The sequence below is a fragment of the Rhinopithecus roxellana genome, chromosome 9, assembly GCF_007565055.1.
Source record: "Rhinopithecus roxellana isolate Shanxi Qingling chromosome 9, ASM756505v1, whole genome shotgun sequence".
Lineage (NCBI taxonomy): Eukaryota > Metazoa > Chordata > Mammalia > Primates > Cercopithecidae > Rhinopithecus > Rhinopithecus roxellana.
In genome coordinates this window covers 69,508,026-69,520,333 of record NC_044557.1, presented here as the reverse complement: position 1 = coordinate 69,520,333, position 12,308 = coordinate 69,508,026, and the positions used below count along the sequence as shown (strand labels likewise).

Here is a 12,308-nt window from a genome sequence, read left to right as displayed (position 1 = left end):
TATTTTACGTACATCTGACATTAAACATTTTTCCAACTGTTTATAAAATAATTAATAATAATATCTACTGAATCCTGTTCAGAACAATTGTAATTTAATGTTTTTTCTTAGTTCCTAAAGGCCTGTCATTATTTTTCATGAGTCAGGACTCTGGTTAGTACAGCTGGAGTGACTGTCCTAAGACCACAGTTACATCATCATGTAAGCATTTGCCATAAATCTATTTTCTCCCAGGAAATTACTACCTTAAAACTTGGGGTTATTTACTCTTTCATTAAATATAGCCCTTAACCAGAGATCGTCCCAAAATTTGCAATTCATACAGTAATACCTATCATACTGCCTTCCTGGATGAATTAAATTGACAAAAGGTATGAATCCATACATTAACTCTTTTATCCACCTTCTAACTCTCAGTTCCTCTCTTTATTGCAATATCGCAACATAAGGTAGGTCTTCTACAATGCACAAAAGGATGTATTTCCTAATAAGAAAAAAAATTGAGATGTCTTCAAACATAAATTTAAAAAATACCCATCTCCAGCCAGCTTAGATTTATTGCCATAGCTACATATCATCAATAAATGGTTCTAGCAACTAAGGAAAATATTAATTTGGCTTGAAATCTGAGTCAACACTAGGAAAAAAAAAGCCTATTTTGTTAATACTTTTCTAATTTTCAATTAAAAATCTCTGATGTAGAAGACAAGGACCATGCTACAAGTCATCTTGAGGTCTACATGGTTAAGGAGATTTTTTTGAATTTCAATGTGTCCAGGTGCCATTCTGTTTCCACAGTTTTAGGGCCTGGGGTTCTACTGACGACAGGGATGGGAGCTGACTGACATCTTTTGCTTCTGACATTTTTTGTTGACACCATCAACAAGAGAAAATAATACTGGAACTTTTAATGATTAAATACATACATGGCCACCAAGATATGTGAATTGACATTTTTTTGAGAAGCTACAATGGCATTCTTGATTTGAGACTATGAAGTCTGATTAACATATTCAAACATACACACATACAAAAAGTCCACTTTATTATATTTATCTGCCTAAGAAACAAACATGTCTGAATAAAAATGGTGCATACACAAACACAGACATACAGAAACAGACATACACTTCCAGTCAAGCCCTCTGCAAAAGCAGCTGTTCTAAACCAAGGAAGTGATCCAAACATTTGTGAAAACTGTACATTGGTGCAGGAGGAGATAAAAGACTTGCAAAATAATCAAATACAAATAAATATATAAGAATCATGAGAAACCTTAAACTGACTTATGAAAAAAGTAAACAAATGAGTGTATATGCTCCATGAGAACACAGTCACTGGCAAGGCCATCTGGCTGCAAGTCATGGCTGGAAATAACTTGCGATATGTCTCAAGTGCTTCTTGGATTATCTTGTTAATGTGTCAAAAAAGTATCTAGAATGGAGAAAGAATGTGTATTTTTTTTTATTTGACAATATCCCCAAAGCACCATCCTCACTGTTGAAAGTCAACATTAAACACCTAAAGCATTCGGTTTTCAAAGGAATGAGCTAGAACCTTAGTTGAGAACTCTCTGCCTCATTCAGTGCTAATATTTAATGCCTAATTTAGTGCCTTGCAAACAATTAACATTCAATAAATTCTTGTTGAAAGAATGAATGAATAAATGATCAACATTAAATATATTACAGTTAATTGGCCAATAACATGAAGAATGTGCATAGTTAATTGGCCAATCAACATGAAAATATTTGTTTCAATATAAAAAATTACTGGTTATTACAGTGGAGTTACTCGTGTCCCTCAAAATAAAATTTTATGTTTAAAAAAATCTGTACTTGTTTTCAGATGGTTGAATTATCTGTCAGCAGTTTGAGCACTATTATGCATTTTTTAAAACATTACAAAATCGTTTAAGTGGACTCACATATTACATCGAACCATCAACAATTACCTTTGTTACAAAAGTATTCCACTTCTTCACAGCTCAGATTTTCAGGCCCAAATTCTGTGGAAAAGCTTTCCTCCAATGGAAAGTCTCCTTTGGAGATGATGTCTGTTTCCTCTGATGGACATTCTTCTTCCTCATCTTCAATGGCATCTTCAAGCGGCCCTTGAAAAAGAATCAGGGACACTGTACCAAAAATATCCAAGGAAGACAGTGAAATAAAATCCTTAAATAGAGCCTTTTTTTGTTACAGTGGTGAGGAAAATAATATACTCTAAGTAGTACCACCAAGGGGACTCACACAAGATAATGCTACATCCGTATACACAAGGAACAATGACCTATGATGAAAGATCCAAGGAAACCAGTGTCAGAAGTTATAACATAGAAAGCAACCTGCATCTCCATTGCTTCCCCACCCCCAACCTCAAGCCCCAAACTTATTTTTTTGATTCCCTCTTTAAGAGCAAAACTGTGCACTTTATGTTCATTTGTTAGAATTAACTGCCTGGTAAAGAGTACAAGTCTCTTTTACACTGTTGTACAATTTTACCTGAGATTTTAATAAAGATTTAAAGTAATTGAATGCATTTTAATTGAACTGAGATTTTAATAAAGTCTATACTTTTAAAAATCCATCTTAAGAGTGGATTCTGAGAAAAGATTTCATTATATGTGTTTGAGGCTTGAAGAAAAATTACATATTTCTCTCCCTGATGAAAGCATAACCCTATTCATAATTAATTGAATTTTTTCTGAAATGAAAAGTGGTTTTCTAATGAAAAAATGTAATTTGTATTTATGTGATACTTTTTCAGTAATAAAAATACAACTCCCTTGGAGAGAATGAGAGTGAGGGGCGCTACATTAATGGACCTATTTTATTGAAAGGAAAGGGAGGGCTGGAGTTGTTCAGACTGATCTGAAGTGGACTACATGGGAATACCACTGGGCTGATTGTGAATTTCTGACTGCCTCTAAAGAATCGAAGTAACCAACTCATTTTAATAAGTAGAAACTGCATTTGCTCCCAAAGAAGTGATGTGGCATTTTACCCAAAGAACACAATTATGGTAATTTGTACTAATTGTCACTCATGGCAGCAGTCTCATCAGACAGGCTAAATACTCAAAGGCTCAGGCAGCCTCTGACTCTCACTTTTTAGATATGTGCTAGGAAATTTCCAGGGCCTAAGGAGCAATCTTATAAATAATTTAAAATAGTACATATACTACAATTTTTATATCTATGTACATAAATAGAAATAAGTATCATATCTAGTGTTTCCCCAAAAAGTAATTGTCAAAGGACTCAATTAATATGACACCTTGGCCTAGACAAAATAATCGGATGGGTTTAAATGAAGGGACATCCAACTGAAAATTTCTTACAGAGTCTCTTCATCCTTTAAAAAATGTGTTTTACCCTTCATTCTTCAAAAGAGCAAATGTCAAGAAAAAAAGGATGCCCTAATTCCACTCTGGTCATATTGTGTTTTATTATACATTCTTGTGTGCTCAAGGTAGAGGGTTAAAAGAACCATGGATTTTGTTTCTGCGCCAACCACATTCAAAAGTCATGCATCTCATATTAGATTTTATCTTATTAACTGTTTCAAGTTTACAATGTATGATCTTTCACCTTTTAGAACAATTATGTCAAAGAGCAAGACAAGCAAAGAATATATAAAATAGTAATAATGTAAAATATTGCAATCTTTAAATCATTTATTTGATAATTTCAAGAGATAAGTTCAATTATTAATGCTAAGTCTAATGAGAACTTAGCATTAATAGATTACATGATTTCATTTATGTATTTCATTTTGTATATATACCATAATACATCCATGTAACAAATTTGTTGTTATAATTAATAGCATATTTCTTTTTTTCAAAAAATGTAATTATAACAACAAATTTGATCAAAAGAAGACATGAGCTATATCATTTGTTTCATGTAGGAGTTTCAAAGTACTTTCTATTTTTTTATTTGTATAATTTAAGGGGTACAAGTGCAGTGTTGTTACATGGATGTATTATGGTATATATACAAAATGAAATACTATTCAAAGCACTTTTTTACATGATCTTTAAAATAATCCAGTGAAGTAAGTATGAGAGTTATGACTATTTTTATTTTGCAGATTTGAAAAATGAAGTTCAGGAGGTTAGTTAACTAGAATAAGGTTTCCAACTGATAAGTGAAAAAGTTAATGTGAAAATTTAAGATTATTATTATTTTTTGAGAAAGGGTCTGGCTCAGTTGCCCAGGCTGGCATACAGAGGTGCAATCACAGCTTGCTGCAGTTTCAAATTCCTGGGCTTAAGTGACTCTCCCACCTCAGCCTCTGGAGAAGCTGGGACTACAGGCATGAGCCAAGAGATTTTAAAAATACTTTTAATTAATATATTACTATGTAAACCAGTCTTTGGTAGTTATAAATGCATTGCTTCAGAAACAACTTTAAAACTTAGGTAACTTAGAAAATGGTTAATTCCTATTAACATAATTATTTATTCATAGATGCTTAATGATCTAGTCTTTAAAAATTGAAAACTCTCTTGTTGCTCTTCTCAAATTACTGAAAGTCAACCAAAATACTAGACCCCTCCCCAAAGTCAGAAAGATAGTCTTATAGACTTATGAAAAATAAAATAATTACTATTATTTTTATTTACATAATTTATACTCACACTACATCAATATGTAAAGTAACTTTTAATATCAGTTTTAACAGAAATTACAATATATACTTCTTTTGAAATATATACTTCTTTTGGAATATATACTCTGAGTTTACGAATGAAAAGTAAAGCTCCAACAGATATTTTCATACATAAAATATGAAAAATAGAAAAAGAAATTCTTTTTTTTCTGAATGCTCTTCAATTATAAAAGCCTGTATATAATAAAAAGAATGTATACATATTATACATGTTTAATTAACAGTAATATATAGCTTTCCTTTTACAAAATGAAATTCTAGGCATATGTACTTTTTTAGAAGAGGATTAACTAAGAATGATATGTAATGAATAATTATTTACAATATTCAATGACAAATTGGCTTCAATAGTATGATATCAATTTAAATTTAATCACTGTATTAAAAATATATTGAAATGCTCATGGGAAAATTTGAAAGAAAAATGTACACACAAAGCATTTATTTATTTTTAAATCTCAAAGTCATGTTACAGTAATTTAATATGTACACAGATACATATGTATATTTATATATACATAATCTTTTATTTATCAAAGTTTTTGATAAGATCTTAGTATTATATATTTCAGGGTTGTTTTATTTTACATGTTGGCTCTTCCTTTGCAATTCCAAGCACGGAATTAAAAAGAAGCACCCACATGTTTAAAAGTGAATTATCAAAATTCAAATAAAAGGTGAAAAATCACTAAACTCATTTGTTCAAAATTTTTTGAACATGAGATCTCATTGTCTATATTTAAAACAGACCATAGGAAGGTCATTTGGTGACCAACTTGTATTTCTTCCAAAGCAAGTGTCAGCTTTATATAATTTACTGTACTTTAAAATGTGAAATAACTAACCATTTCTTTAGCTATGCCATCAAATCAGGCTCTGGTAAAAAGGTTTCTTTTAAAATGCATAGTATTTATGGTTTAAGATCAGATCTCACTCTACTCTCTATATTGCATGTTTCTTTAACAGGAAAACCTTACAGATAATCGGTGGCCATAAACTAACATTTTAAAAGGGTAAGAGACACTTGAAGCACAAGTACAATTAATAGCACCAATGAAGGAGGGAATGAAGGAACCTCCTGTGTATGGATTAGTGGGCACAGAAGTCCACTTCAGAAAAATCACCACACATAATTTGACACAAATAATAATATCTACTCAGAAAAGGCTCACGACTGAGCTCCATGTGCCCTCATGGAGAAAATTGCTTCTGATTGAGGCCACTTGGCAGGCAAGTGTGAGGAAATCTGAATTTCAGCTCTTCAATTGCTTCTGATTTATAGATATTCAAACACACTCACCAGAATTAATAGTCTCAATGTTTATAAATATGAATATTTACCTCATTAAAAAATACTAGTGATTAGTTTTACATCCTCAAGCTATGAACACCGTGGTGCTATATGTTAGGCCCATAACGCTGTTCATTGTCTCTCAGAATAAATGAGGAAGCATCCTCTCATATTCTATACTGGTTGAATAATGGGAATAACTGGGAAATTCTGGTGAGTGCAAAGTAGTACTTCCATTTTCAGAGAAGAGAGGCAATTGTGTGCCCAGGACCATTTGAATTGGCCACAGCTACCTTTGCCCTCTGGAGAGAAAGCGGAAGATAAGAAGGGAAGTGTAGATTCACCACACCTGATGATGCGGATGCACAGCCCAATGTACAGTGAAGCTTTTCATCTAGGCAGTACCAACAGCTGCACTGTGCAAGCTGGGCCTAAGGTGGGTATATCGGACGATTTTTCATTTGGTGGTTGTTTCAATGATCTGCAATTTGTAAATGACAAATGAGATATCAAAGATTAAATAGTCTAACCCTATACACTGGTAACGTAATAGCTGAATAAAATGAAATTTTAAAAAGTGGATTTGCATGGTTAGGAAGCAGTTAAAGGAGCACTTAGTCCCCCAGATAAATGAATTTATAAGAAAATTATTGCTACAATTTCAGGGGGTTAAAGAAATCTCTGAAATGCATCCATAGCCACTGGAGCAAGAGCTAGAAGGTGACAAAGAAAATTTGAAAACAAAAAAATAAAGAGGATGAGAAAATATATAGGCATTCTGAGGAATAAGGATGAAAATGATGCAAAATAAGCAAAACAATGAGGAAATGCAAGAAATGATAAAGAACAACATAGTAAATATTAAATCAAATACATGCATCTTTCAACATACATTGTCTCAATAATAACTTTCTACTTTGGTAGCCTACTATAAATGGAACAACAACCCTCACCTAAATGCCAGATTGTCTTTGTTCAGATAACTTCAAAGCACTTCAGAATAAGAAGCATCTAAGAATGAAATTAAGTTCTACAAAAATTAATATACATTGTCATGTATTAACAGGGGAAAGAAATGCCAACTTCTATGGTTCTGATATAATATCCCACAAAAGGGATCTTTCCTCTTAAACAGTTATTGGCATTAATGTATTATACATTACTTTAGCTTGGTATTGCATGCCTTTTGATTAAAACAAGACACTCTGTCATTATGGAACTACAGAAAGCATTCAATCTCCTCTTCATGCATTAATATTCTAAGCATTCTAGAAGCTGCACAAGACTAGCCACCTAGCAAAATGAGATTGTTTCAGAATACTGGGCAGCCTTGATTGCAACTGACAGGTGGGATGAAAGTCACATTAAAATATTATCATTCCCAATAATTAAAATAATCCATCACAGTGTGCATAGAAATTCCACTAGGTGAGTTTGCCCCTGAAAGCACACAAATATTTCCAAACCTTTTTATTCCAGAGCTTCCCAATGTATCCCATTTTGGATCATTTTAATATCAGATAGCATTATTAATATTAAAAATTAAAATTTCCATCACAAACTTTATGTCATTTTACTTGTGCACAGAACAAAGAATCTATGTCAATGGAATACATTTCTCAAAATCTTAATCAATGAATGAAAATGAAAATGGTGGTGTTGTCCCAAGTTGCCAGCTCCTGTTTTATGCTCTTTTAAACTCTTTTGCAAAAGATCCACTCACACAAAGGAATGAGCAGACAAATAAAGATCTCTAATGTATATAAGACAAAAGGAACCTCCAAATCACACAGTGGAAGAAACATACATATGTATTTCTTTAAACACGATATGACATCACAAGTGAGCCACATTTGTCAAATGATGTTACCTTTCGAAATATAAATATAAAAAAGGGATAAACAAATTCTGGTTCACGTTTAATATATAATATATTTAATATATAAATACACAAATATATCAAAACTCAACATAGGTATACTCTATTTTAGTTGATAGGTAAAAGGAGATAAAATATAACTTTTCATTTTAAACTTGTTACATTTTCTATGTGATGAAAACAAAGCAGTGGACTGACACTAAAATTGGATGTCTCCTTGCCTAATAATCTGTATTCTTGACTTGTATTTCTGTTAATTTCAGCATAACATTCACAAAATACAAAATATAAAGCTCTTCTAAAAGGAAAAATTTAGTATGATATGTTCTGTACATACATGTCCTGTTTGTTCAATTAGTAATGGGAATAACCGAACTCTAAATTAAAAAGCTAAATCCCAGGAAAATGTTCCCCTCCTCTCTTAATTATTCAGTAGGAACGTTTCTAGCTTGAAAGTACTAATATGTTTTTACTAATTTTATCTGGGGCATATCTTGTGGCTCTCAGTAGTTCCTCTCTTAGAGTTCTCAACTGCTACACACAGACTTTCTTATGAATCATTACCCTGTAGGCACACTTCAAAATGCTTCTCACTCGGTTCCTATTACATTTGTCTCATGCATATCCCACAGAGCCATTTAATGAGAAGGGGCAGAGAAGAGGGACACTCTTTGGACAGTGCAAACTCATACTAACTCATGTAATTGAGCTTAACAGCAAGAATAAAATCTTATTTCTGTAGTCTAAGAAAATACTATTTTAAACGAGCAAGTTCTTCCTGCAGTCACTCACTTTTAACAATAGTTGCATCAGGGGATCTAGTAGGAAGGAAACATTTTTATTAATTTTTCTCTTATCTGCCAGAAGAATGTTGATTTTTTTCATTTACATTTGTTGCCTGCAGGTAGCAGACCAGAGAATCATATGGTAGAAATTCTTCTTTTTGATTAATTTCTTTCCATGTGTTATGTTATTTCTTATATATAATTGATTTTGGGCTTTTGCTCATAGCTGTACATCTTTTTTATATCTGTACCAACTGCTGTCCTTCAATCACGAAAGTTGAAGGAAATTACCTGAATTTCGTTAAGTTTATTAAAAACGAGATCTGTGAATATTTAAATTGAGTTTTGAAATGTTAATGCAAAAAAAATATATTAGAGAATTTTTAATGGAGAATTCAATTTGACCACACACCATTGTAAAATGAAGGGGAAGGGGTCAGGTCTTATTCAAATTGTTTCTTTAGGGAGAAAAAATGTACTCTTTAATCTTATAAAAATGGAGTAATATTCTTTGCTACAAAGTCTTTGGCCATTTTTATAGATGGTGGTATTAACAGTTTTTGTATATAAACTTGAAAACAATTTAAATTATGTAAATGTTATTGCCCCTGAAATGCCTTGCTTTGAGAACCTTCAAATTAACTGAATGATGCTAACAAGAAAATAATTTTTCTTAGAACATGCACAAGCCTTGCAAGCAGTGACTAATCCTACATAGTAGACTAAACGCCGATATCACAGGAAAAATAAAGTCAGGGGAAGAAATACAGGCAAATTTGAACTAGAATCTCTAATGACTAATTTACTCTCAGGAAGTAACTCAGGCATTGAGAAAATTCAGTTCATTAGTACATGCCTTGTGCATTGACCCAGGAAGTTAGTGACAGAGATGGCATTGAAATTCAAATATTTTGTAATCAGGTCTCAGTTCAGAGTCCTATAAAGTTATCTCAGTCTATTGAAGATGGTAACCCTATTAAGAAAAAATATAAAAGTATATTCATTACCAAAATGATGTATTTTTATATGATTGAGATACATTTCAATAACAAAAAGCCCCTAATAGAAAGTAAGTACAAAAGATGAAAGGCATTATATATTAGCTTATTCTCTTTATGAGAGTTTCATGTATTTATTTATTCATTAACTTATTCATTATCCACTTAACTAATATTTACTGAGGGTGCTAAACATGGCAGGCACTGTGACTAGCACTGAGATCACAACAGTGTCTAAGATGAGATGGCCCCAGCCCAAAGTGAGTGGATAATCCAGTTAAGGAGACAAACTTTATATTCACAAGATATGAGACTGGTGGCAGGATGGGCAGGAAAGGCTTCTCATATAATACCCTAGATTCCAGCTATCTGTCCATTTTTCTCACTTCCTCTGTTATAATTCTATCTTACCCACATTTGTAACTGAAAGCAGCAAGAATGGTGCCTTGCATTTAGCCAAGGCACTTAATATTTACTAAAATAAGGATTTTTCAGTTGAAGTTAATTGTGATAAAGTTGGAGACCAAATCGAAGTGAGAGAATACTGGGCAAATTAAAAAAAAAAAATCTAGACACACAGTGTCAAATTATTATTATTTTTACTCTTGTTGGAGAAACTTTATCCCACTGGACAGTGTGAAATCCATGGTCCTTTCCTGGTTATTCAATGTACTCTCAGCCTGCTAGAAGTCAGCTTGAAGATGTGGAATAAGACAAGCAGCAATTTTTTTTCCCCAAAGTGAGAACTGCTACCACAACAAAAACATGAAAAGCATGGATGTAGGATGTCAGATTTTTTTAAAAAAGCACTTATGAGTAAGAAAGGAAAGGATCTGAACCTATACACAGAACTCCTTATATATATTATGTGGCATAAATGAATTAATCAAAATCTATAACTTTATAGACTTCGACAAGATACCACATATACATATTCTTTAGAAATTTCAAAGCACCATAAAAATATAGTTACTATTCTTATCTAACAAACTGAATTCTGCAAAACTACCAAATACGTTTACAACAAAAATTAGTAGATAACACCCTGTATGTTTATGTAACAAAGTTAAGCCAGTACAACTAAAAGAGAAGTGATTTCTATTTTTAAAAACAGGTATAAAAGAATTTTTAAAATGGGGCACACAGTCTTTTAACTCCAGAATGGATTTATATTTCCTTCTCTTGCTAGAGCGAATCAGACAATGTACAGGTTAAATTAAAACAACAACAAAAGCAGTAGCCAAACAACACTAAAAAATGGGCTTTGGCAACCAAGTTTCTTAAACCGTTTCACAGGGCAAAGATGAATTAAGAGTGGTCCTTAAAAACATTCAGCATACGTTTCTTTGTTTCATGTGTAACAACACAGCTACATGAAGGAAATGAAGACAAGACAATCAATTCACTACAAAGACGTGAGGAGGAAACATTTAATTAGAGAAGAAAATCAACAAAAAATTTTGCATCAGGTTTTAGTCACTGCATATGCAAACTTTTTTTCTTCTAAATTAATAAAATTTGTATCTAGCCCACATTTCAATAAGTAGGTCAATTTCTCTTTTACAATTCTCCATTTTAGAACACCGATTCTGATTCTGCCCTATTAAAGCGATTATTTTCCTATTCAATTAATTATTGATAAAACATTCCAAAAAGAAATTTTAATAAAACAACTGCTTCCAAAATGATGCCTGGCTTCGTTGACTGATAACAAGCAGTTGATCAGCCCACAGGGTTTTCCAAGTTTGGTACCTGGACCAGCAGCATTAGCGTCACCTTGTAACTTGTTAGAAAGGCAAATTAGAAACGGACTCTACTCCAGATCTACCAGTTTCAGAAACTCTGTGGGGTGGGGCCATCAATCTGTGTTTTAACAAATCCTGTAGGTGATTCTGATGTATGCTCAAGTTTGGGAACAACCATGCTGGAATACAAATGCTATCCCAAAGTCACTTCATAATAGTATAAATTCTATTTATTACACTTGTCATTTAATACAAAGAGTACAATAATTTACAGTTTATACAGACTCCTTTCCTCAATTATGGATAGACACTTTGTGTACTGCAACTGATGATCTGTAATCAACCTGCCTTCCACCTGGACAAATCCTGGTAAGTAACAGGTTAGGTTTACTCATTTAGTGCTGGTTAATTGTTCTTCCAAATGATGTCAGAGAATCCAGCAAATGCTCAAATAACAACATTCTTTCAGATGATTCAGGGATAGAATAGACCTGTAGCCACTTCAGGCTGATCCCGAATGTTACTTCTACATATCTGCCAAGAGTCCTGGATAATGCAAACAATTGACCAGGATGTTGTTTTACTAAAGAATCTTCCACTGTGTGGCTATGACATGAGAACAAAGCTAGGGGACGGCATGTCAGTTTTTAAAAATTATGGCACGCTGCTTGAGTCTTTTGAAGAGCAAGGCCTTCCAACAGCAAAAGAGTTCTCTTCATCCCCTCTTTTGAGGGCCTAACTTCCTGAGACATGAGCAAGGGTACTCTGTCCAACCAGGCAAAGTTGGCTAATCAATGACAATCAGATTGAGGGGACAGGTCCTGGCCAGATCACACACACGTTCCACTGCTCAGCATTCCTCACTCCAATACCTTATTATAATCAGGTTCATGAACCTGATTATGTGTAGTCTGGGATTTTACGGGACAGCAAC

General features: G+C 33.0%; 1 protein-coding gene across 3 annotated transcripts in view; it reads right to left on the bottom strand.

The window, feature by feature from the left end:
* Nucleotides 1-12,308, bottom strand: part of ZFPM2 (zinc finger protein, FOG family member 2) — a 488,351-nt gene that overhangs the window by 391,544 nt on the left and 84,499 nt on the right. For 2 of the 3 annotated variants that reach the window (XM_010376371.2, XM_030938121.1), the window contains exon 2: nucleotides 1,955-2,113. The exons of the other annotated variant lie outside the window; for it this stretch is intronic. In XM_010376371.2, the coding sequence (XP_010374673.1) occupies nucleotides 1,955-2,113 (159 nt within the window). The remainder of the gene's footprint in view (nucleotides 1-1,954; nucleotides 2,114-12,308) is intronic. 3 annotated transcript variants of the gene reach the window in all.